The following is a 27,423-nucleotide window of genomic DNA, read 5'->3' on the forward strand; positions in this document are numbered from 1 at the left end:
TTTTCACGTTTATTCAGTGTTAAATATGGCGTCTTCGGATTATTCGTTCAATCGGCTTTTCATGGTGTAACAGTTGCGTTGGCAATGTTAAAATATCGCTAAAGCTTAGAGCGTCAATATACTGACGCTCCTTGCACACTGACGCTCTAGTGAATGTAATTTCACAATAGATAGACGCCATAAGGATATTAAGATATATATATATATATATATATATATATATATATATATATATATATATATATATATATATATATATATATATATATATAAGGTTGTTCGGAAAGTCATTTCGTTTTTTCCCGTCAGAGGACTTAATTACGTTTTTTGGAAACCAACTTCACACTTAAGCCGCATAACCATTATATGTCTTGAGAGCTGATATTGCAAGGCTTGTGTGTGAAAAAGTTCTATTAATTCTACGCAGTAGTTTTTGGTTGGTGCCCTTTTAAATATGGAGAGCAATAAGCAGCATTTTCGTCATATTTTACTTTTTTACTTCAGAAAAGGTAAAAATGCTATCCAAACGAGAAAAAAATTGACGGATGTGTATGGAGAAGGCGTGTTAACAGTACGCCAGTGCCAGAACTGGTTTGCAAAATTTCGATCCGGCAATTTTGATGTCGAAGATGCACTACGGTCTGGAAGGCCGGTCGAAGCTGACAAAGATGCGATAAAGGCATTAGTTGATGCAAATCGGCGAATAACCACACGAGAAATCGGTGAGAGATTAAATTTGTCGAATTCGACTGTTTATGGCCATTTGAAAGGCATGGGCTTAACCTCGAAGCTCGATGTGTGGGTGCCCCATGTCCTTACGGAGCGAAATTTGTGTCGTCGCGTTGACGTGTGTGATTTGCTCCTCAAACGTCAAGAAAATGATCCATTTTTGAAGCGGATTATTACTGGGGACGAAAAATGGGTTGTATACAACAATGTTAAACGCAAGAGGTCATGGAGCAGAAAAGATGAACCGGCTCAAAGCGTGTCAAAAGCCAACATTCACCAAAAAAAGGTGATGCTCTCCGTTTGGTGGGATGTCAAAGGAATCGTTTTTTTTGAGCTTTTGCGGGACAATACAACGATTAATTCAGAAGTCTATTGTCATCAACTGGACAAATTGAATGATTCACTTAAAGAGAAGAGGCCCGAATTAATCAACAGGAAGGGTGTAGTGTTCCACCAGGATAATGCGAGACCTCACACAAGTTTGGTCACTCACCAAAAACTTTTACAGCTTGAATGGGACGTACTGCAACATCCACCATATTCTCCAGATCTGGCGCCTTCCGACTACTATTTGTTCCGGTCCCTGCAAAATTTTTTGGATGGCAAAACCTTTACCTCAAATGAAGATGTCAAAAATCACCTGAACCAGTTTTTTGCCAGCAAGGACCAAAACTTTTATGAGAGGGGAATTATGTTACTGCCAGAAAGATGGCAAAAGGTGTTGGACCAGAATGACCAATATATAATTTAATAAAATATTTATTCATTATACGAAAACTGTCTTTCATGTTCCCCAAAAAAAACGAAATGACTTTCCGAACAACCCAATATATATATATATATATATATATATATATATATATATATATATATATATATATATATATATATATATATATATATATCGAACTTGCTGAGTCGAACTTGCTGACGTTTCGCCGATCATCCTGTTGACTTCTTCAGAGCTTGACTGAAACTGTTCCGTTTCCGAAAGTTGGTACAATGATATATTTATTACAATGTTTGGTAATTGAGAAGAGTTTGATGGTTTTCCTAGTGTTGACGTTAGTTTTTCGAATTTCTGAACGTGATTTTCAGTTTCAATCAAGCTCTGAAGAAACCAACAGGATGATTGGCGAAACGTCAGCAAGTTCGACTCAGCACAAACCGACGCAGGAGGAATCCAGAAGTTTTGTAAAAAGTAAGAAATTGTCTATGTAAAATTCTTTAATAATTATTATAGTTTTAAAGAAAAAAGAAATAGAAAAATCTGTTTCAAGAAAAAAATTCGCTATGGTCAATTAAACGACTCGAGTGAGTTCAAACTCTTATTGTAATCCTTCCTCGTCGGTTTTATATAAACAGGAAAAAAGTTTCGCCGCTAGGAGAAGCGAACAACTTCCTCATAGACTCGGAGATTGAATTTCTGCATAACCATAACTTTCTCGCTTTGCGTCTCCCAAAAATTTGATAGAATGGAGTCTGCACTAATTTAGTTCAGATTTAGTTATATAAAAGACGGTTAGTTATATATATACAAATTATAAGAGCTCCGTAATTTCATTTTGCAGTTCGACCTTTTTCCGGGGTGATTCAGCAAATGGAACGAGAAAGCTTCAGGAACTATATCGCAACGAAACGAACTATTGGAGTTTGGAAAATAAAAAATAAAAGAGAGAGCGAGAGAGAGGGAGAGAGAGAGGGAGAGGGAGAGAGAGAGAGAGAGTGGGGGGGAGCAGAGAGAGAGGGCGAGTGGAAGAGTGAGGGGGGAAAGGGAGAGGGAGAGAGAGAGAAAGTGAGAGGGATGGTGGAGAGGGTGGGGGGGAGAGAGGGGGGTGGAGAGAGAGAGGGAGGGAGGGAGAGAGAGAGATTATCGAATTACTAAATTTCGTACCATTGAAACAAAATATTTACTAATTACAATTAAACCTATTCGTTAATCGTTCCGATCGGTTTTGCTATTATTTTCTCTTTTTACGTGTACGTTAAACAGAGGGGAGAGAGATGTATTATTGGATATGTCATATAAACAACGGACTAAACACAATTTTAAAACGTTATGTTGTTTATTGAACTTTTACAATTGATCATTAAGTAGTTTATTTAAAGACTGTAATTGGAAGAAAAACCATCCAAGGATTAGAACTTTCAAGAATATTACATTTTTAAGATCATATAAGCAAGAAAAAGTAAGTCCTAACCTTCAATTTTGTTTTGTTTGTAATGACGAGACACGCATATTTGAAAATCGCACAATTGGTCTTGGAAATATATTAATATAAAAACTGTAAAAACCACTAAAATCCATGTGAACGGTACGTACAATTTCTGCGGGAAACTTAAATAATAAATGTCACTATACTTACCGACCAGTCCTCTAAATTTTAATTGTAACTTATAGGACGTACTATTTAGATGGTCTGATATATTGCTTCACATTTTTCTGTGTATTAGTTAGTGCATGTTCTTGAGTGTGAAAGCATAGTGGGCACTAGATAGCCATAAAATCCTCTTACAGAATAAGTGTGGGCAGTTTTCCAAAAAACCAAAAATACAAATAGCAACGGAATCACCAAATCGCTGACCACACATCTAAGTGAATTTAACTCTAAATTTGCAAAGCGATGTCTGAAAAAGAAGTAACAGGAAAACGATACGATACCTCGCATGTCGCTGGGAGTCAGGAGTGATAAAGATAAATCGAGTGCTTCTCCAGATATTCGAGAGAGATGGTGGAATGGAGTGAGATCACGGAACTTCGTGCTTAAAGCCAGATGCCCAATGATACGAACAGTATGAATTTATTTTGGGAACGAAGTATTTATTTAAAGAAAATATGTACATTGACTTAATTCTTTTTTGATAAAAGTTGTATTGTTAAGGATTCCATTTATTACGAAGTGAGTATTTGAAAGATTAGTAATAACAACTAAATAAAGCGAATTAAATTACGACTTTTCTTAACCTGGCAGCACTGCGTATACGTCAGAGCAAATCAGGTGTTTGCCGGTGAGGCAGAAAAAAAATTGAATTTAAAATGTAAACACGGAAGTACCGAATCGTATTTCGCTATAAAACTGTCAAATATGCGAATGGAGTGCATAAAATTCTGAAAAGCAAAATGGCACTTTATCAGAAACAGTTCGACTTTCTATAAGTATGAGTAATGAGTAAGCCCTAGAATTAGAAATTATCCTCCGAAATGTAAGCAATATTTAAAAAAGTATTTCCCTTACCTATTCCTTCAGGAATAATTATATGAAAATGTACCAATAGGCTCGCGCAACATTCAGATTTGAGATATATACAGCCTATTTTGCAATATAGAGAGGCAATTAGACGAGAAAATTCACAAGCGCACTATACAAACCCTGGAATACAAGCGATACTGGAGGAAATGCAATGGACCTAAGGTGTATTCTCCATTATTCATCAATTAAATATTGCACAACTGCAATAAAGAAGTCACCATCGCAGATCGAACACGTAACCAAAGGAAACCATGTAAACAATATATATTTTTTAGCAGAACATTATTTATGATACGTCTACGATCTCTTTTAAGTGTCAAACTTTATCTTCAAGTCTAAATATGCTGCTTGTTTGGTTACGACAAACAAGAACAGTGAACAAGGAATAAGAAATTTTAATTTTTAACGTTTGCGTTGTAAAATTTCATCAATGCACTAGGGTTGCTTACTTTTCCACTAATAAAGTGCATAGAGTATTTTGACATAAAATTAAGAATAAGTTAAAAGAATCAAGCAGTCTACCGTTTCGGAACCGTTAAGAAGATTTAGATAACCTGGAAGTTACAATAGAAGACCCAGTTCCCAGAGATCCCGGGTGCAACAATCTTGTAGAAGGCCGCTATTCACCTTTGATGAGTCAAGATGTAGGATCTGGTAGACGTACTCCAATTTACAGACTTGCAGGGGCGCAATTTGTTAAGTTAACATGATGATTTGGGGCATTTGTTTTCAAAGCCACACAGAATTAGTAGTGTTTCATAGGGGATCTTTAACAGATGATTGACAATAATTTCGTCCTTATGCAACATAACGCTCGCTCGCACGTTGTTATTTTTACCTTCAAGAGGTTAGCATTCAAGTTTTAGACTGACCAACAGTTAGTCCAGACCTAAACCCGATCAAATGGTTTTTGGATCACCAAAATTTAAAAAGTACATAAGAACTTGTATGGAAAATGAGAGATGTCATTAGAGTCAGAGGTGGCAATACTATATACTGAATTGCTAAAAATATCTTTGGAATTTATTTTGTTACTTTATTTTTTCTATTTTTATCTATCTCTTGAGCCCATCGTTAGCATCATCAGTTCACCAACCTATATCTAACCTGAATTTTAAAACCTTTCAAAGCAGAAAGTTCCAGACAACATCCTATTTTGTTAGACTTTTTCTTAGCGATTTTCTTTTTAAGGGACATGTAGGTTATGGCTCCTGTATAGCTGCCCTAACCCGCAGTCACCCGATTTCAATATATCTTTGGGATCATTTCAGTTACTGTGAAAAATCTGTGATATCAGTTCCGTCAAGGTTAGAATACAGCCTAAATAGTTTTCACCTACTCCTTTAACTTCAACATAGCAAAAGGTAGAAATCTGAAGCGTTTACAGAAAAAAAAAAGGTTTTTGTATTAATATACTATAATATAATATTAAAAAATGGTTAGCTATCCACTCACCCTTTTTTTCACTAAATCCATATAGACTGTGGTATTTTTCGGCACAAATTTCTTTCCCGTGTTTACTTTTATTCGCACCATTTAAAGACAATGCTATAAACGGTAACTTATGCTAATTGCATTTCACTATATTTGCTTTGACCTACATTTGAAAAATTCGCATTTGCCAATGCATGTTTTCTTTTAACTTTGCCATTTTACATTCCAAGCGGAATGAACGTAAACATCGGTGCATCGGTTTTCACTCAACAGAAACAACATAACCTTTTATAAAAAATATTGAAAAGGTATAAAAGCCCTCACATGCTCGTGGATATCTTGCTTGAAATATCAAAAGAAAAATCGTATATTTTATCTCGATTTTATGAACTTGGCAAAATACATGGGGTCACGGGTCTGAAATAATTTAATCCTGATGTTATTACTGTGTTCGCAGTGAAAAACCTTTTCCACTGCACGCCAGCTAATTACGGTTATTTTTCCGTAAAAATTACGATCTGATTTTTCCACGTCTGGGTAGTCTGCTGTCACTAGCAGCGTCTAATTTGATTGAAAATGGAATTATTGAATGAGTCGAAGTGTCTTATGCTATAATACTTTCTATTTTCATGTTATTTAATATTTAGTAGAAAAACTCGTGACGGAACTGATATCACAGATTTTTCACAGTAACTGAAATGATACCAAAGATTTATTGAAATCGGAAGACTGCGGGTTAGGGCAGCTATACAGGACCCATAACCTACATGTCCCTTACAAACAAAATTGCTGAAAAAAAAAGTCTAACAAACTATGATGTTGTCTGGATCCAACTTAATTCTTTTTAGTTCTTGAATAACATGAACACAATTAAGTACAGAGCTGGAACTTTTTGCTTTGAAAGGTTTTAAAATTCAGGTTAGAAATAGGTTGGTGAACTGATGATGCTAACGATGGGCCGGAGAGATAGATTTGTTTCGTGAATCTTGGGAAGACCCTAGAATTGAGGAATTTTAGAGCTTGAGGAGGTACCGTTTTTCTATGGATTCCAGGGGAGACGAAGCTTTAATGATAGATTTAATTTTACGTTCTATAGAACAAGTGCGATCTTTATTGAGTTGGCGTCAGAGAGGACGTCTCTAATTTTATCTTGGCATTCAGTAGAATTCATTTTAACAGTGGCGATTTTAATGAAAAAAACTCTAATTTTGGGAAATTTGGTTTAAAGGGTTTAGGTTTTTTGAAAATTGTGGCAGTCTGGAAACGGCTTTCATTTGCAATTTGCAACTTTCTTCTTTGGAAACGACACGTGAAGCGTGAACGAAATTTGGACCTTTTGAAAGTACAGATTTTTCGTTTGCGGAAAGTTGGTGTGATGATAAATTTATTACTGTGTTCGGAAATGGGACGGGTCTTGTATTTTGTGGTTTGGGAGACAAGTTTCATAAATTGATTTACAATGAGTTTCACTTTCACTCACTGTACATTCCTACTAATTTATATTTCTTCAAAATCGTATAAAGAAATTTATTCAACTACGATTGGGAGACGCGTAAATCAAATCAAATAAAATATTCCCGTTGTACATTTCGTCGGCGTAAACGGATGAAATTAAACGGATCGCTAAAATCAATACGTTAAGGTTCCAACATTTTCAATCTTTCAATTCCCTATAAATAACCGTGTTCAATTTCGCCCCGGCCGCAGATAAGCTGATGAGGTGAATCGCTGACTAGAGGATTACTTTGATTTGGAAGGCAGATCGTCGTTTCTTAATCAATGGGCCAATCTCGGAGGGCCATGCATACGGACATAAAAACGGGACACACGGTTTAATTTGGTTCATTGAACGTCCGCGTTTTTTGGTTTAAACTTCTTCTTTGATTGATTTTAATTAAAGGTTTTCTGTTTCTGTTCAACTGACGCAAGAACATTCATTAAAATCCCGTATTCCTAATGTGTCTTGGTGTAAGTAAACTTTAAACAACTTATATATATATATATATATATTCTCACTTGGCATCTTCAATGCTCGCGCTCCGAAAACACTTCGGAGCGCGAGCATTGAAGATGCCAAGTGAGATTTTGGCGAAACGTCTGCAGGATTCCAGTCGGATGCAGGATTTGCAGAATTCCAGTCGGATGCAGGATTCCAGTCGGAGTTCAACGAGCGAACGGATGATATCCCGGAGTATAGTGTCATCACATTTTTCCATCCGTGAATCAATACGTGAGAATATATATATATATATATATATATATATATATATATATATATATATATATATATATATATATATATATATATATATATATATATATATATATATATATATATATATATATATATATATATCTTAAAATGCTTCTCTAAAAATGTTCTCCAAATATATGTTGAATAGCATTGGAGATAAGATACACCCCAATGCAGCTTTGATATAATCTGCTTATCGTGATAGTTCAGTTCTTGTAGGATGTCCATGAGTTTTTCATGCCAGACATTATCAAACGCTTTACTATAATTGACAAAGCACACTGAGAGACCCTGGTTGACGTCTAGGCATCTCTGGCCAAGAACGTATAGGCGAAAATGGCATCCCGAGTTCCAAGCCCATAGCGGAATCCAAATTGGTGTCAGACGTTTCAGTTTCGCATATGTTGTGTATTCTGGTGCACAATTCTTAAGAGTATTTTCAGCATATGTCTCATTAGACTTATGCGTCGGTGGTCATCACATTTAGATGGTGGAGATTTTTTTGGGATTGGAACAAAATTAGACAGAAGCCAATCATGGGGAATATTACCAGTCTTGTATACGTCGTTTAACAGATCTAAGAGTACCTACATCGAATGTTGGTCGAGCAATTTCAAAAGCTCACAATGCACATCGTCTGGCCCCACTACTTGCCAAATTTTGCTCTCCTTATAGCGTGGTCAATTTCATTTCTTGTTATTAGAAGTGGTGTCTCGGTTGTTGTTAGCTTGTAGTCAGTTGCTCGTTGGTCATTAAAAAGCTGCTTTATATAAGTTCTCCAGATTTTCAGTTTATTCTTGATGTCCAAAATTATTGAATTTTGTTCGTTTCTTAAAATACGTGAGTCTCTTTTCGATCCAATAGCAACTACTTCCTTTATCTTTTTGTGCATGTCACAGCTATCGTATTTGCTTTCCAGGTCCTCTATTTCTCTGCAACTTTCTTTCATACAGTTCTCCTTCGAATTGCGGATTTTGATACGAATAGTGTTTTTAATGGACTTGTATTCTGCTTAATTATTGTTTTTATGTTTTCTTCTTTCTTCCATCAGTGATAAAATTTCTTGTGTCATCCACATCTGTTTTGACAATCCCTGTCCTTCCCAACTATTTCTTTTTGTGTTGTTACTACGCTATCCTTAATTTTTTCCCATTTTATGTTCATGTCCATAACTATAGGGTTGTGGTCGTATCCGACACATCTGCGCCTGGGTAAGCTTTTACTGCTTTTATTCTATTTCTAAATCTTTTAGTCACCAAAATGTAGTTTATCTGGTGTCTAATTAAATGGTCTTTGTTGTTTCCGGGTGCTTTCCAGGTGTACAGTCTCCTTATCGGAAGTTTGAATAGTGTGTTACCACCAAGTATTCTCTCAGAACTGCAACATGCGAACTGCCCGCTCATTTCTCTCTCTTAAACTGTATGCACTAACATTGTCTTCATATCTGCCTTCTGCAATTTTTACATTGTAGTCGCCCATAATAACAGTTAAGTCACGTTCTTTTCTCAATTTTAGAATATTCCGGAGTTTTTCATAGAATTCTTCAATTTCCTGATCACATTTATCTCCTGTAAGAGCTTATACTTGTATAAGGTTTCATTTACCAATGTTCGTTTGGATCTGAATCATAATAAATAACTTTTAAACACTACTCACAAAATATAAATTTCAATGCGATGATCGGTCGCGAACAAAGAGTTGTTACAGACAACAGCATTGCTAGATTCCGTAGTTATTTCGTGAAGGAAATCATACCTCTTTTGGAATACACAAACAATGACAACTTGTTCAATATATTCTGGGATCATGTATTATGGTGCTTTGAGGTATCACATCCTAAAAGAACAATTCAGCAAAAAAACACAAAACTTAAAAGATCTATAGCATATTCCGAAAAACTCAAGAACCAAATGAGTGAATTAAAAGAGTTAAACCAGAGACACAAAACCACTAATAATGAAGCTGTGGAAAAAAACTACAGAATTATGAAAAACCTAGTAAACAGCCAGGTCGCCGATGAAAAAAAGGCTTTCTTCTCAAACTTAATAAGTCTTTCTAACAACAAAAGTAAAAAGGTGGAAACTTGTCAACGAGAAGCTGGGTGAGGTAATTAATGATAACATAATAGCAAATGAATTCGGACAATTTTTTTCCACTCACGTGCAGTCGAAGACCCATACTATGTTCACTAAAGATGAAACTGGCACTCTTCCAACCACCAAGGCAAAGAGTATGTTTTTCATGCCATACACCGATAGAGAGGTACTAACCTTAATTCAATCACTGAAAAACAATCGTTGGAATCGATGAAATACCTATACAACTCATAAACACCTGTAGAGATGTTTTAGCTCCATATTTAACTACTATTATCAATACGTCCGTTCTCTGCGGGCAGTTTCCTGCGGCATTGAAAAAATCAAAAACGATTCCTGTATTCAAAAAGAGAGACTCTGAGCTAATAGAGAATTATAGGCCTATAACAATCGCAGGTTGGTTCTCTAAAGTACTAGAAAAGGCCATGTACGACAGAACGGCACATTTTTTGGAGCAAGAAAACATTATATCGAATGTGCAACATGGTTTCCGTGTTGGTTACTCAACGGACACGGGGAATAATGACCTTGTCCAGTATATCTACTACAAACTCGACATGGGTGAGATCGTTGTGGGAGTGTTTTTTGATCTATCGCGCGCCTTCGATTCCTTGAATTTGAATATCATGACAAAAAAAAAAGAATGCCTGGGTTTTCGAGGTAATATCACTAGTTGGATAATATCATATATGAAACATAGGGAAATAAGGGTCAAAATGAATGGAATATACTCGGAACCATTCAACGTCAACTTAGGCACGCCCCAGGGAGGAATCTTAGGTCCACTACTTTTTCTTCTGTATGTGAATGACCTTCCTGAGTTCCTCAATAGCAACTGCCGCGTTTTTATGTACGCGGATGACACATCCATCTTCGTCTCCGGAAGGAGCTCAGGAGCTGATCAATAGGTTCTCTAGTGTTGTGGCACAGTTTGTTGATTTTTGCAAACAGAATCATTTAATCATAAATTTGGAAAAAACAGTTGCAATCGAATTCTCTGGTCAGTATGTTAAACCTCTGACTAACCTAGCGTTCAGCTTTGCGGGCTCACGTGGAATTAAACCACACAACAAAGTTTCTCGGATCTTACATCGATGCCTTCCTAAAGTGGGACTACGACATAGATAGTGTTTGTAATAAACTGAACAAAACGATTTTTGCAATGTTAACAATCAGAGATTTTTTCTTTGAAAGATCTTTGTTGACTTTCTATTACGCCTCAGCATACTCGTCTATTTCATGCAATATCGTAAACAAGCGAGTCATGCGGAGAGGTGTTCATTCAGCAAAAAAGGATACTTAGGTTAATTTTCAGACTGCCCCCGAGGCTATCCTGCAAAGATATATTTATAAAGTATAAAATACTATCAGTGCCTTCCATATATTTATTTAAATTATTCATCATCGTTCATAAAAATAAAGGCTCTCAAAAGAAACACACGGATATCCACGGTTATAACACCCGAAATAGAGAACACCTTCTAAAGCCAAGACTGAACCACATGTCCTACAAAAAGTCGCTAAATTACGCTGGACCTTATTTACTATAATTTGCTTCATACAAGCATAAAAGCATTATCTACAAGACAATTTAAAAAGTGCATCAGAAAGCTTCTGTCAACCAATGCTTTCTACGACCTGAAAGAATTTGAAACATATAATACAGGAGTGCCCTGATGAGTTTAGTGATATTTTCTCTACATTTTGTCAATATGTTTGTACTATTTATATATCCGTTTGTAACTGTTCTATACTGCACTGTTAAATGTGTGTTATCGCATTGTTTATATACATAATTCCATGTATCTTTATACTACTCTATAATGTACTCGTTTCCTGACGAAACATCCACTGTATACATACTGGGCTTTGTGAATAAAACTATCTATCTATCTATCTAATGATCCTATCGGAGTAGTCCCCCAGAAGGAGATGCACGCACACACACACAATAAGGTCGGTAAGCCTGAATATCTCGACAGCAACAATGTGATCCCCTAACATCACGGCAGCGGCAACGGGCCAGTCGCAACCGCTGCGTTGTTATATTTATCCCTCCTGTCATGGCCGCAGAAGTTTTAAGTGTGGCAACAAAAAACAATACGATCATTCCAGGAACTTTTAACATTCAAAAGCATTAAAATAATGGGTGATACATGAGGTTGCTAGGAGAGCAGAGTTGTATTATTAGACTCAAGCGGTGATAAGCTACTTTTAACAATTAAAAATATTAACACGTTGGTGGTAGATGTGGAATTACTTGGAGAGTAGATTCAAGAACTGCTACTTTTAACATTTAAAAAGCAGTTAAGGAAAAAATATTTTTGAGAATAACTTATACCTTCAAAATTGAGATTGGAATCCGGTATTATCCATAGAAATTTATATTGTGTCTATTTATCCACTAAGTCGGGGTTTATATGATATGAATTCAGAATGTATAAACTAATAATAATAATTTATAATTAGCGAATAGAGTTACCCTTGCATAAAGTTGTCTAGATCTTTAAAAAGGATTCCTGAGTACTGCTAGTAATTGCAATTACATTGTTTGTATTAAACCTAAAACATGAAGCGCTAACGTGTGATTTACACTCTCGAAAATGGTGTGTCATACTAAGGGTTTGATTTCTTGGATAATTGAAAAAAAGTTTATAACAATGGCAATCATGGCGTTGCAAATATTAAAAAAAAACGGATTTAACTATTTTCATGGAAATCGCTTTAGATATTTTGCTTATAGTTCGTTTATAGTTAGTTGTTTTTATATTCAATTACGATTATTTATCTTTTAATTTAATTCTAAGGGTTAAATAAGATTTTTAATGCTTTATAACTTTTTGGTTGGAAACGCTCCGTCGGGTGACATGAAAAAAGCAGTGACATTTCTTTTTTTTTTTATAAAAATATTCAGCGTTATCAGTGGTGAATGTAGAAAAATAATTTTCATCAGAAAAAGAAATTTTTTATTATTATTCTTATTCTTATTCAGTCCCTTAAAATCAAAAGAAAAGAAAAATGAATGTTTACTTCAGTCAAAATGTGGTGGCAAAAGAAGGAGTTAAAAAGTCTAAGTTTTATCGCCAATGTTTCAAAGGAAATAATGAAAGGATGGGTGTCATAGTTAAGGGAGTGCATATTAACAACGTGCAGATAATACTGTCCCCATAGCCACTAGCCTGAAGGATTTACAGATACTATAAGATAAAGTAAAAAAAAACGAGCTAGGAATTACGTACTGAATCTAAAGAATGTAAAAACAAGTATAATAACTTTACGAGCTTCGTTGGTGCGGCTTATTTCAGAATAAATCTTTAAAAAAACCCTCTTTATTCGTATATCACTTTAAAAGTTCACACACGGCACTAAAACCAATAAGAAAAGAAAATAAGCATACTAGTACTATCCTCAATTCCCGCTGCGTGCTGCTGGCGGCTTCTGTTTAGTTCGCATCTGTCTGGAGTCTAGGGCTAAACGGCGCGGACAGAGACGTACTTAATTTTCTGTACCTCCTAGTATGTAATCCAAATCAGGGTATGTTGACGCTAATTGCAATAAGGACACTTCTTTGTTGTTTTCTCTCTTCTTCCCACGGAAATCGCTTCTTCTTCGGTTGGTTTCATGGTGTATCCATTTAAGGTACTATCGCTGGTTCGGTAATATCAGCTTGAGTGGTTGGACTCTCTTCAGTTTCTATTTTGTCTGAAGCTGGTGCTTCTCCTTGTGTTCATCATCTACTATTGAGCAAAGATCTCTGTTTACGTTCTCGGGTGCTCTAAGCCCGTGACCGAATAAGGAGTGAAACTGACACTGACACTTGGAAGTGTTCATAGCGAATCTGATGCTTTGCAGCTTTTCGTTCCACTTGGTGTGAACATTCTGGACTAATATAACCAATTGGCTTTTGAGATCAGTGTTCTTTCTTTCCACTGGGTTGCCCTCTCGGTGACAACCAGATACGAGGTTTTGTTGGGAACCTAAGCAGTGTGCTATTTGTTGTATTACCAAACAGACGAATTGTTTTCCGTTATCGCTGATCATCCTCTTGGGAATACATCATGTAGTATGACTTCATCGATAAGATGTCGGGAACAGGCATATTTTAAGCGGAATAGTTCTCTCCATCTGGTGGCAGTATTTTCCACAATAAATATCCGCCTGTCACCTTCTGAACAAAACTTCGAATCGTTTGTTTTGTATTGGTGTGTGGAATAGACCAGTTGATTTTAAAGTAAAGGCTTTGAGTTAAAGTCTCTGACATTCCAAACATTGATGAATGTGGCAAGAAGTCACATCTAGACGGAGACTTGCCCAATAATAACGCTTTCTTCTCTGTTGAATGCTCCCCTTCATTCCGCCATGTAGAGCTAATAGAGAATTGCGGTACTCTTTTAGTATAGTTGTAACTTTTGCCTTTGGTACTGATAATTGCCGTTCATGCTCGACCATTTCAGTGTCGTAACGGTATAGAACTCCGCTTTATATCATGTATCCTTTCTCAGTCCAACCTTTGTAGTCGAGATCATTGGGGATGGGTGATTCAAATCATTTTATAATCTTTTCGATGTGAGGTTCTTTTAGCTGTGCTTCACGCAGTTCTTTGGCATTCTACTTGAATAAATTGATGCATATTTGATTTTGACGTGAAATTCTTGAAAAGTGAGTGACTATCGAGCTAACGTCCCGCTGGGGTGTTTCTTGACGATGCAACTAGGCCCCTCTAGCTGAGGTTAATAGTCGGTTGACATACTCGATTGATCTTTTATCGGAGCACTCCTCCTGGAGTAGAACTGCCCCTAGTGCATAGACAATGGTATCCGTGCATAAGACATAGGGCAATCGAGTATTTGTCCGTCGTAATATTGGGTCACTGGTTAGCAAATCTTAAAATATCGATATCGAAATCGATCGTGAAAGAGGCTGTTTTCAATGCAAATGGCATTCGGCTATATCGAAATAGTCCGAATGATTTGATGAACGCTGTTTTGTCTCTGTCTGAGGGTCTTACATTCACATGATGGTAACCAGATTTTAAATCAAGCGTTGTCATGTATCTAGTCCGTTTTGCCATATGTAACGTGTTATCGAGTCTTGGTGGTGTATATCCACACAAAATCGAACTTTGCTACTTTTCTTTGGGACTAGTTCAACAGGTGCGGAATACGGCCATTCACATTCCTCGATCACTTTATTTTCCAATAATTTGTCTAGTTCTTGTCAAATGATTCTCTTTTTAGGATCTGGCACTGTAATCAGATGAACTGAGATCGTACATCATCGATTAATTTGATCGCGTGTTCCGCAATGGAGCCGCTTCTTTACTCGGGGAAAAGAGTTCTTCGTTTCTTTCCAAGAGGATATTTTCGTTTAACGAAGAAGTCTTATCTCAAGTTTATCTGAATTTAATCAAGGGCTATGATTAATATCACTAGATAATGAAAGATTCCACTATCTTTGAGGTATAGCCTGTGACTTTCCATTAGATCTTTGAATTCCATTTACTACCGAAAATATCGAATACCATGTGAGCTCGTTTTATAGATTCAATTTCCAGGAGTGTTCGGCTATTTTGGTGTTCTTTATCTGTTAGGAATGTGGTAGGCCTTTTACGCATTTTCTCTCCTCAACAATTCTGGCAGCTTATTTGTCTCCCTGATAAATGTCTCACGAATTTGATGATGTAAAAGTCCGAAAACCATATCCTTCAACGGTACACCTTCTGATACCGTTGGTGTTTTAGGTGAACCTGGCAGTAAAGTGCGTGCTTTGCTTTCAAAAATGTCAGTTGTTTTGTCAGCACTTTGTTCAGGTGAAAATAATTGTAAGCTGTCTTTGCAAAACTATAAGAATGTCTCAATACCTGTACAGCTTCATCAAAATTTAATATTGAAAGTTTTACACCTTGCCACCACGTAGCCTCGTTACCTTGGAACAATCGCGCTAATCTAATTTCACAGATCCACAAAAATCGGTGCTCGTTTTTCGGATTGTTGCCACAGTGTTGAAAGCGGATCAACTTCACGAGTTTCTACGAATTTGTTAAACCAAGAAATGTTGTTGGACTGGCGAACTGTAGCTATAGTGTCGAGAAATACATGACACACGAAAAAATTTCTCCAACAAGTCAAGTCTTATCTAAACTGTGGATTCGTCACAATCGAGCGAAATTTTCAATTTCTTGCTGTTTCTCGTGAGTGGGCGAGAAGTTGGGACACCAATATAACTTTGCGAGGTTCGTTGATGTGGCTTATTTCAAAATAAATCCGAAAACTTAACCTAAACTAAAGATTGTTTATTCGTACATTAATTTAAAAGTTGGCACTAAAACAAAGCAAAGTTGTTATAGCCCAAAGGCTACAGAGCAAGTTGAGTAATACAAATATCTAGGTTGGATAATAAACAAGAACAACGAATGCTCTGAAAAAATTAAAACCAGAGTAGAATAGTCGGGAACAACATTTATGAAAATGAAAAAAGAAGAGTGTTTTGTACCACTTACTTTGGGTCAGGTTAGTGAGATGCTATGTATTGTCGGAACTGTTTTATGGCGTACAGGCATGGACCCTTAGGAGTATAGGTATATAGTATACGATAGAATTCAGAAGATAAAATGGGCCGATAGAATACTTAACGTGGAATTGGAACCGAAGCTTCAATACTTAGGAAATGTAATAAGACGAGCTAAGATGACTGATTGCAACTCGTAATGCAAGAAAAATATATCGATGAAGAAGCGCCTTGATCTGAGGAAAAACCTTGTATATCAAAGATAAAACGATTGCGATATAAACTTCTTTTTAAATCGTTCAAGGAATCGCACTGTTAAGAATTGATAATATTGTCTCATTTAATGGATTAAAGAAAATATATTTTTAAAACGGTCATTTTAAGTCTAAATCGAATAACTTTTAATTCGATACATTCAAATTTTGAATTGAAGTGTTTTCCTTAATCTAATCGCCCTGAGCAATATAATTTCAGGTTGAAAACGTCTAATTCAAACCAGTCTATTTTAATTAAATGACGAGAAAACGCGTTGACGTTTCGTTTACCGGCAAAGGGTCACTACCGAATTTATTTGTGTAAATTAAATTCTGCGTCAAGAACTGTTGGCTAATTTCTATTTGATTCGTTCTTCTTTAGTCGGTTGAAAGGTTTGAGTAACAATGGGTAAACCTATTCACAGATACATGACTGCACAATAAACACTTGGACAACGGTGTCGCTAGCTCAATCAATCATACAATCAATGAATCGTCACATATTTAGTTTAAATATAGATAATTTGACAATACTCATAATTATTATAATAATATTAATAATAATAATAACAATAATAGTAATGATAATAATAATAATAATAATAATAATAATAATAATAATAATAATAATAATAATAATAATAATAATAATAATAAACACCTAAGATAAGCTAGTCTTGCGACCAAAATTAATAATTATTTTGACAGAATATTTTATTATTTAGTTTGCAATAGATTTAGAATTAAAAAAAAAGGTAATTATAAGAAACGTTATACGCAAAATGAATTAGTATATATTAATATAAAATAGGTCAATCCTGCTGTGGAAATTAATTATAGCAAAAATTGAGAAAATTAGTTGTTAATTAAATGGATTGTACGTAAACACACTTTAAAGAACGAAAAAGACAAGAATTGCAAGCAGTACAATAACAGTGACAATAATTCACAATTAAACAGAATGCGGTTTCCCACAAAAATAGCAAAAACAATAGGTATTAATACGATGAAGCATAAAGCGGGAATCGTAGGTGCAAATTTACAAGAATCTCAAGAAACTATCTGGTATCTGAAGACATTTTTTGACCAGATCTATTTACATACCCATGCATACATGTATTTCAATACAGCTTCTGCAAAATTTGCAAAACATAGGTTCCAATCTCGGTGATAAAATTTGATTTGGCAGCAGCTGCAATTTTTCATATGTTTTACTGCAATAACTATGACATCATATGTCAGAACTCGTAAGTGTTTGTTTGTGTACGCTACTACGCTTTATCCTCTGCAAAAGTAATGACGGTTGATACGCAAGTTTATCATACTGTTTAAACTAAAAAGTTCGTGAACCTTTGATCTAAAAATCTAGAAAATTAATCTATTGCATCCTTAACTATTATTATAAATTGTTTCAATGTGTTGTTTGTTTAAACGCCTACTCTTGAACAACTTAGCCAGGTGCAATGAAATATTACCGAAGTAGGTCAAGCACTGGTATCTACGTTTTATCTACGACAATTGTATTTCTTGGCAAATTTGTAAAATAACTCATTATTTTTATACGTACGCCACTGCTACGAGTAGGGCCTCTTCATTCATGATTATTAAAATTGACATGTGAACACTACTTGGTTTTTCAACATACAACAAGTAATCCGTAATAGATTACATAATAACTAATAAAAACATACAGCCTAAGAACATGCTGCAACATAGGATCAGACCATCAATTAGTGTTAAGCAAAATCAGATTACAGAACCACCTTTGATGAAAATTCAACCAGAATACATAGAGAAAAAACGAAAGGACAAAAACTCTGTATCAAAATAGACTAGAATTAAAAATAAAAGAAAACGAAATAACACATAACGATGGTGTAGAAAAATGCTTAAAAAAATAACACACAACATAATAACAGCTTTAACAGAAGCACTTGGAACAAGAAAGATAAATGTAAATAACAAAAAAGTCAACAAACCCTGGTTTACAGAAGAGGTAAAAGTCACATGCAAAGAAAAAAGAGACGCATACTTAAAATATAGAAGCAACAATACACCAGAAGAACACGCAAACTATATAGCAAGAAGAAACAGGGTGAATGCAAGGATAAAAACCGTCAAAGAGGGGGAAATATTCACGAAAGACATCGAGCACGATTTTTATGGAAGTGAGAAAAGAGAAAATCTATACAAGTCAAAAGAAAATAATGCTCAAGACAAAACAGAAAAAATAACAGAAAACCACGTGAAAAACGCAATACGAGAACTGAAAAACGAAAAGCGTCAGGAGAAAACACGATCACAAACGTACAATTTAAATATGGAGAACCAAAACGAATAAAGAAAATAACAAAAATGTTCAATAAAATAATTAAAGAAGAAAAGATACCTCTAGAGTGGAATAAACGTTTGACTACATTAATATTTAAAAAAGGGGACAAGAACAAGCCACCAAACTATAGGGGAATATTATTGCTAGATACAGTATCGAAAATTTTCACCAAAATCATAGCCGAGGAATTAAGAGCAACAATTCCGATATGCGAAGAACAGCAATAGAATACAACAACCCTATCTTAGAAGAACTCAATTACAATTGCTGCACTAAAAAGCTGAGGGAAAGGTATCTGAAGAAATAAACTTAAACACAGGAAGAAGACAAGGAGACAGCTTAAGTCCGTTTCTATTTAACCTGACAGGATACAAAATAGGAAACACAAATATCAGGATTTTATGTTACGCGGACGATGCGGTACTGATATCTAATAGCGAAGACAATTTACAAAGAATGTTACACATATTTAATAAAACCGCAAAAGAATACAATACAACGAGAAAGAAGTTTTTCAGTTTTTCCATTAAAATTATGTGATACAAAATTCAATAAAGCATAAAATTTATGCCATTAACTGACAGCGACACAATACACTAATACATAAAAAGAATGCCCTATATTTCAAGACTATGATTGCCATATAAAATAAGGAAGTTGAATTCATTAATGACATAACGAAGAACTGTAAAAAAAACTGAGTACGCTAGTGCATCTGCCTTAAAATGCCATAATAATGTTTTTATCTGGATCCAAAATTTTCACAAATAAGAATGTTATGGGCAATTTTCTAAAGGGCCGAAATTTAAAAACGCTCTATATCTATATAGAATGGAACCCTTGACATGCAAGTTGGGTTGTGAAAAGTTAAGATGTAAAAATGTCCCGACTTCGTTTATATTTTTGTAGTAGTAGAAATGCCTTTTTCCTTAGTAGATTTAATAAGTTCGCAAAATTCTATTAAACTGGATTTTCGTTTGCACTTTCTTGCTAAAACATAATAATCACTTTTTATCATTTCTTGTACACTAAGAATGCATCATCAATTGGTCGTATAAAAATCGTGCGGTTCAGGGGGTGGTAGGGGTGAATTTTCTAAAAATCGACAAGAAATTATTATTATTTTGTTGTCTACACCATACTGCTCTTAAATTGACAAAACCGCTTTTCACTATTTTTATTAGAAATATTTTATTTTTTCATTTTAAAAACACCGCATAATGCTTTTATATGGGAGCCTCTAATGAATAAAAGCTTGCTCTGAAAACTGATTTTTATGTTATCGTTTACCTCGCTGTAACTTGAAAACTATTTGGTTTATCAAAAAAATGCTTTTTATAAATCATATGCAATCAGTTACTTTTTCAAAAACTACAATTGGATGGATCGTTTATTTTTCATTAGCAAAATATGAAGCCATGTCGTGAACATCCCGGCCGCCAGCGAAGCGGCGAGAAAGGGTCAGATTTGCAAAGACGGTCAGGTAATAAAAGACTTGGCGGTTCCGGCGGCCGCTTAAGATCGTTTTGTTTGTATACCCTCATTGAATTTGAATTTTTTTATTTGGACGGAACTCATTAGGGATCGTCAAATTTACATTATATGGCAAAAGTTTAAAGTTTCCAGGTATAGTTTCATTTATTAAAATTTGTGTTTCGTGAAATGTGGGTGCTTTGTATAAAGTTTCTAAAATATATCTATATTATCTGCAGCAAACTGTACAAATCTATCGGATACCATTTGTCAAGAGAGAGTCACGTAATCGCTTTCTAAATCAAGTTGAATTTCTTCTTGAGCGAAGCTCGGAATATCCGTCTAAGATACTGTGTGACAACAAGCGTGGCTGTTTTCAACCAGTTTTTTTGACTTGGTCTCCTGAAAAGCTAACAGTCCCAAACCAAAAAGTTTAGGGGTATTTTTTTTCATTTAAAATCATCATCTTGACAAGTATTAAGTATTTCCGTTTCTTTCCTGGCATTACATGTTTCGCTGGAGACAAGAAGACTTTTTAAAAAATATAAATTATTTGGAATATGCTATTTGTAATCCTTAATTTTCAAATTTTTAAATTTAAATTATGCCATTTATTTTCATTTTAATATTTTGGCAAATCTTCGTCATTGCTGACGAAGCAAAGATTAGATAGTTGGACGTTTCCGTCTTAGTGTGATACACTACTGCTTCAATGACTTGCTCCTTGGAAAACCGTTTCAAAAATTTTCTAGTTCTTCTAGGTATAGATTTCTTCTTGGAGAATTCACTAATTCGAACCACAAACTTGCCTTTAACTTTTTTAACCAAAAATCCCCATGTGCGAGTTTATTTATTGTTTTACGTGATTTTGTCAAATAGCACGAAGCATTTAATTTCGTATTTCTTCGAGTTTTAATTTTGTTTTTCCATATTAGTCACGACTTGTAAGAGCTTTTGATTTTTTAAACGTTTCGTAAGGTTTTGTAACAGTTTTTATGTCATTGTGAACTTGTTCCCTTATGTCATTAAAATCCAAAAAAATATGTAGAGCATTAGGATCCTTGCCTTAACAGATGTTCATGCGGATTTTTGCACATTCAATTAATTTTTGTTTGGATATTTGTTTTGACGTTATGAGCTTTCCGTCTTATTGACAAGTTACACATAATTGAAAGTTAAAAACTTTTCCTTTAGTGTTAGCAGCTTTTTTCGTTAAATCATTTAATTTGATTGTAGAATCAAGTTCGTAATTAGAACTTGTACTGATTTTAATATCCATTTGGATGAAAATTATAACTAATGCGTTATTATTTATCATTCTCACACAAAAATAAATATATTTTAGTCACATTATAAACTACTTCACTTCCTCAAAGAAAACTATTTTGACACTTAAAACGCAGACATAAAAAATAAATAAAATCATCCTCGCTGCGAAAGCGGGTGTACAAGCGCACGTCGGAACCGCAAAGTCGTTTATTGCCTGACCTTCCTCGAAAATCTGACCCCGAAAAAAAACTGTCCATCAGATTGGGGTTTTCAAAAAAATAACGGATTCGTTGACCTTCAATGCATATCTATTGTAGGAAACACTTTTTTGATAAACCAAATAGTTTTCAAGTTACAGCGAGGTAAACGATAACATAAAAATGAGTTTTCAGAGCAAGCTTTTCTTGATTAGAGACTCCCATATAAAAGCATTATGCGGTGTTTTTAAAATGAAAAAATAAAGTATTTCTAACAAAAATATTGAAAAGCGGTTTTGTCAATTTAAGAGCAGTATGGTGTAGACAACAAAAAAATAATAATTTCTTGACAATTTTTAGAAAATTCACCCCCACCACCCCCTGCACCGCACGATTTTTATACGACCAATTGATGATGCATTCTTAGTGTACAGGAAATGATAAAAAGTGATTATTACATTTTAGCAAGAAAGTGCAAACGAAAATCCATTTTAATAGAATTTTGCGAACTTATTAAATCTACTAAGGAAAATTGCATTTCTACTATTACAAAAATATAAACGAAGTCGGGACATTTTTACATCTTGACTTTTCACAACCCAACTTGCATGTCAAGGGTTCCATTCTTGAGAAACATTTAAGGCGACATCTTTACTACCGAGATATAGAGCGTTTTTAAATTTTCGGTTCTTTAGAAAATTGCCCATAACATTTTTATTTATGAAAATTTTGGATCCAGATAAAAACATCATTATGGCATTTTAAGGCAAATGCAGTAGCGTACTCAGATTTTTTTTACAGTTCTTCGTTTTGTCATTAATGAATTCAATTTCCTTATTTTATATGGCAATCATTGCCCTGAAATATAGGGAATTCTTTTTATGTATTAGTGTATTTTGTCGCTGTCAGTTAAGGGCATAAATTTTATGCTTTATAGAATTTTGTGTCACATAATTTTAATGGAAAAACTGAACGCAGAGGCAGTTAATGAACTTTATTTCGATAAATATCCGGGGCAGCAACAACCAGATAAGGAGGCAAGGCAAAATCAAAACAACTTAAATGAGGAAGAGAAAATTCGGGAATTGAATATGATTGCAGAAGTATTGCAAAATCCAAGCATTAATTCTTGAAAAGAGTATTAAATGAAGTGTTTGGATAGTGTTGGATTGGAAGTAGTCGCCTGCGAAATTGTGTGATGCTAACTCCTCTAGTTTTTTTTATGGGGGATATTTACAGATCTTATATTAAAGAATTTTCTAAACCAAATCACAATTAGAGGAAGTCACTCGGGAAGCGTTTGCTCCCATCAATCTTATAGAGTTAGTGAATAGTTGCCATTCAGTAAGAAAACTGACGTTCGGTGTATAGGAAGTATTCAGGATATTTTGTATTCGATATACTTATTGCGTTCTGTTTATTAAATTAACTATAATTTATGAATAATAAATAAAATTCTAATAAAAATATTAAATGGTTCTTAGGTTTCGTGTTTTTCACTTAAATTATTTTAAATTGTCCTTATCTTATCTTTATGTTAAGTTCCAGAGTTTATTAAATAAAGTAAACAAACCAGACTCTTTTAATCAACTCCACTAAGCATTTTGCCCACTCTGTCCAAAATTCTGAAAAAATTCATAAAGCAACAAATTCAGTCACATGTAAGAAAAAATTCTTGTGAGCTTTCAGTCGTCCTGACAAGTAAAATCCTATGACGCAGTGTTTAAATCAAACTAACTTTTACAGAGCTCAGCGATTGCAGAACTATTGCCTAAGACTAACATAAGGTATCCCAACATCTTACACGATATTTACAGTTGCGACCTTATTTTTCATAATTATAAAAAACCATATTCCAAAGTATTGCCAGCAAAGACTGCATTTTAGCATAGATGTATATACGTCAAACCGTCGTTTTCGGGCTATATTATAACACTATTTTGAACTATTCAAAAATAGTTCATAAATTTCCGGCTAACATACTACAATCAAAAAATGAATTTATTTTTAAAAAAATTATTTAATTAAAAAAAAAAGAGCAGTAATATATTTAAACTCTAGTATACATTAAGAACTGAAAATGAACCAATATAAATAAACAATGTCTGAAAATAACCTTTATCAGCATTTACCTATTTAATTGATCTCGCGAAATGTACGATGTTTCAGGATTCTTAGTTTTTATTTTTTTCCTTTTAATTCATTTATTTTATTGAGTTTAATGTGCCTAAGCAGCTTTTGTGTATAAATAAATTTGTCAAGGCGAACAAGCGGAAGAAAATTTTTCTAAATTATGTTTGTTTATTTTCTATAATAAAAGTATTTTATTACTATTAAAGACAGAAAAATAATTAAACTGCCAATATCGAAATTGTGTTTATCATATCTTCATCATATCTTTTTGAACATTTTCTTGTTTTTATCCAAAACCAGAGAAGACATTAATTTAGTACTCCATTCATTTTTAGGGGAAGTCACAAAATTTCGTTCGTTACCCGCAAATACGCCGCAAATACGATCGAAATGAATCCTTTTCAGTATATTGTGCGCCTAAAATAACGGGCTTGAACTACGCAAAAAATGCTACGTTGCCATTTTACTAATTCGTAGGAAGCCATAAAGTACTACAAGTAAACATATTGCGAAGTTCTAACGTATGGTTTACAGCGGAGGTTCAAAGGGAAGTCAATACATGCGACAGACATACCAAGATTACATTGCGAATTGCGATGCGAGCGCCAACGATCTACGCCTGAACTAAAATTGATAATGTACGGATGGATGGTCGACCTTGGAATTTCATTAGAAAATTTTGCAGGAAAGTTGCTAAGGCCCTCAAGGTCATACTGGCAAAGTTTTACATAGGCAAGATACAACATAAGAAAATATTAATATAAAATTATAATATATAAAAATAATTTAAAATAAATAAAAGAAAAAAATCATAAATTAACAAAAACACTCTGTATATCCTCTGAACTTTGCACCAAAACAATCGTGCATCGTACGATGTTTTTACAGTAACGTCGACGCGAGCAAACCTCGCGTATCGGTATTATTATTATTTTTTTTTTAAACTCTTATATACATTTTAACTGTTTCGTTAACTATGTGTGTATTATGTGTGTGAGTGCCGTATACAAATCATTTTTTGTTGGACTTTTATCTTTTATCAAGGGTATGACTTTTTTATTGTCATAGTTGGAAAAAACCAAAACAATAATAATATTTCTAGGCACCATGACAAAACCAAACGCTTTTAAAGTATAAACTTCCATATGATGCTACCTCTTCAATTTTAAGATTTGTGTATGTCTCTTTTTGGTAAGGTTCTTTGTAATTCCGTTTATGTATATGTAAAAAAAAGACCTGTACTATAACATAATTTTAGACTGTATCCCTTTCCCTTAGAAGACCGAAACGTCAATAAATGGACAAAAATTTTAATCGCTTTTAATACAAAGACCTATAACCCAAGAACCAAAAGCTAAACATAAATATAGAGAAGGTCTAAGAAAAAACAAAATGTAAACAATATATATATATATATATATATATATATATATATATATATATATATATATATATATATATATATATATATATATATATATATATATATATATATATATATATATATATATATATATATATATATATATATATATATATATATATATACAGTGTTCGAAGTGTTTTCGGAGCGCGAGCATTGAAGATGCCAAGTGAGATTTTGGCGAAACGTCTGCAGGATTCCAGTCGGATGCAAGATTTGCAGGATTCCAGTCGGATGCAGGATTCCAGTCGGAGTTCAACGAGCGAACGGATGATATCCCGGAATATAGTGTCATCATATATATATATATATATATATATATATATATATATATATATATATATATATATATATATATATATATATATATATATATATATATATATATATATATATATATATATATATATATATATATATATATATATATATATATATATATATATATATATATATATATATATATATATATATATATATATATATATATATATATATATATTCTCACGGATGGAAAAATGTGATGACACTATACTCCGGGATATCATCAGTTCGCTCGTTGAACTCCGACTGGAATCCTGCAGACGTTTCGCCAAAATCTCACTTGGCATCTTCAATGCTCGCGCTCCGAAAACACTTCGAACACTCAGTGAGCACACTCGAAGAACGTGTGTTCGGCGTCGTCAATTTTATCAGGACAGTACTTACACATAGGGGTGTTGTGTAAGCCCATCCTAAAAAGATAAGCGTTGAACTGTCCATGTCCCGTCAGTAGCTGGATCAGATAGAAGTCTGTGTCCCCGTGTTTTCGAGAAAGCCAGATATTCATATTCGGAATCAGACGCTCCGTCCATCTGCCCGTCTTCCCGTCGTCCTGCTACTCTTGCTGGGTTTCCGCTTTTATCCTTGTTTTTGCCTCCTTGAAGTTGTCGAATTTCCTTTTAGCGTCATAGAGCTTGGCTCTCTCAAACGCTAATAGGTCGATAGGCGTTGCACCCGCAATGACCAGCTGGATACCGTCTTGCTAGCTTTCTGGCATGCACTATCAAGGTGTGTGAGTGCGTGCGTGTGTGTGTGGGTGTGTGTGTGGGTGTGTGTGTGTGTGTGTGTGTGTGTGTGTGTGTGTGTGTGTGTGTGTGTGTATGTGTATGTGTATGTGTATTTGTAGGTGCGTGCGTGCGTGTGTGTGTGTGTGTGTGTATGTGTGTGAGTGTGTGTGGGTGCGTGCGTGCGTGGGTGTGTGTGTGTGTGTGTGCCGATCCGACGCAAATAACAAGATAACAAAAAAAAGAAATCGCGTGAGGGCGAAATGTGGAATTAGCATAGCACAAAGACTTTAACATCCCATTGTCAAATATATGGAACAAAAAGATAATTAACAATGGGAGCGTAACAACACGGAAATCATACTTCGAGTGATTGGGTTCGAAACTAAATTGTTAAAATAGTACAATTACGCCGTATATTCTGAATGCCGGGATCATTAAATCACATTCTTGCCCTCCATGTCATTTAAGTAAATTTGCACACGGGAAACTGATTTTTAACTGATATTTGATAGAAAAATTAGTTCCGTATGTTCTGCCAATGTCATTGAAAAACGTAATTTTTCGTGAATTTGCAGTATTGAACCCTTGCAATAATAACAGCTTATTCTTATTCTTCAACATTCAAATATAATGCTTAAGTTGTTCTTGGGTTAAGGTTGCTCAATAATAGCAAAATTTAATAGCTCAATCTAAATTAAAAGTCAAATCCACTTATAGTAATAGTGTTGAAATTAGAGCAACAATTAAATAGACTCTTACCAACTAATAATGCACATAAAGTTCTAAGTCTAAATATTCTCATGTCAGTTATTTCATATTTGAAGTTTCTTAGTTCATTGAAATTATCAATAAATTAACTAGTAGTTAAATATCGTTGGTTATTATTGATTCCTATAACGTTGCATTATTACTAATGGAATATTTGCAAGCATTCCATTTTTATAGTTTTGGAAGTGTTGTTTTAACTTGTAATTGCTTGGTTTATAAGCTACAAAACATATATTTTCGTTCTCCAAGTTAAA

The 27,423-nt window shown here is 34.3% G+C and overlaps 1 protein-coding gene across 6 annotated transcripts in view; it reads right to left on the reverse strand.

Moving 5' to 3' along the window:
* Nucleotides 1-27,423, reverse strand: part of LOC132707988 (uncharacterized) — a 511,366-nt gene that overhangs the window by 176,114 nt on the left and 307,829 nt on the right. For 3 of the 6 annotated variants that reach the window (XM_060680045.1, XM_060680047.1, XM_060680042.1), the window contains exon 1: nucleotides 26,061-27,320. The exons of the other annotated variants lie outside the window; for them this stretch is intronic. In XM_060680045.1, the coding sequence (XP_060536028.1) occupies nucleotides 26,061-26,114 (54 nt within the window). In that variant the 5' untranslated portion in view covers nucleotides 26,115-27,320. Of the gene's footprint in view, nucleotides 1-26,060; nucleotides 27,321-27,423 lie in introns of those variants that run through there. 6 annotated transcript variants of the gene reach the window in all.

This window comes from Cylas formicarius, unplaced genomic scaffold, assembly GCF_029955315.1.
Source record: "Cylas formicarius isolate icCylForm1 unplaced genomic scaffold, icCylForm1.1 PGA_scaffold_10__41_contigs__length_53128322, whole genome shotgun sequence".
In the NCBI taxonomy this organism is placed as follows: domain Eukaryota; kingdom Metazoa; phylum Arthropoda; class Insecta; order Coleoptera; family Brentidae; genus Cylas; species Cylas formicarius.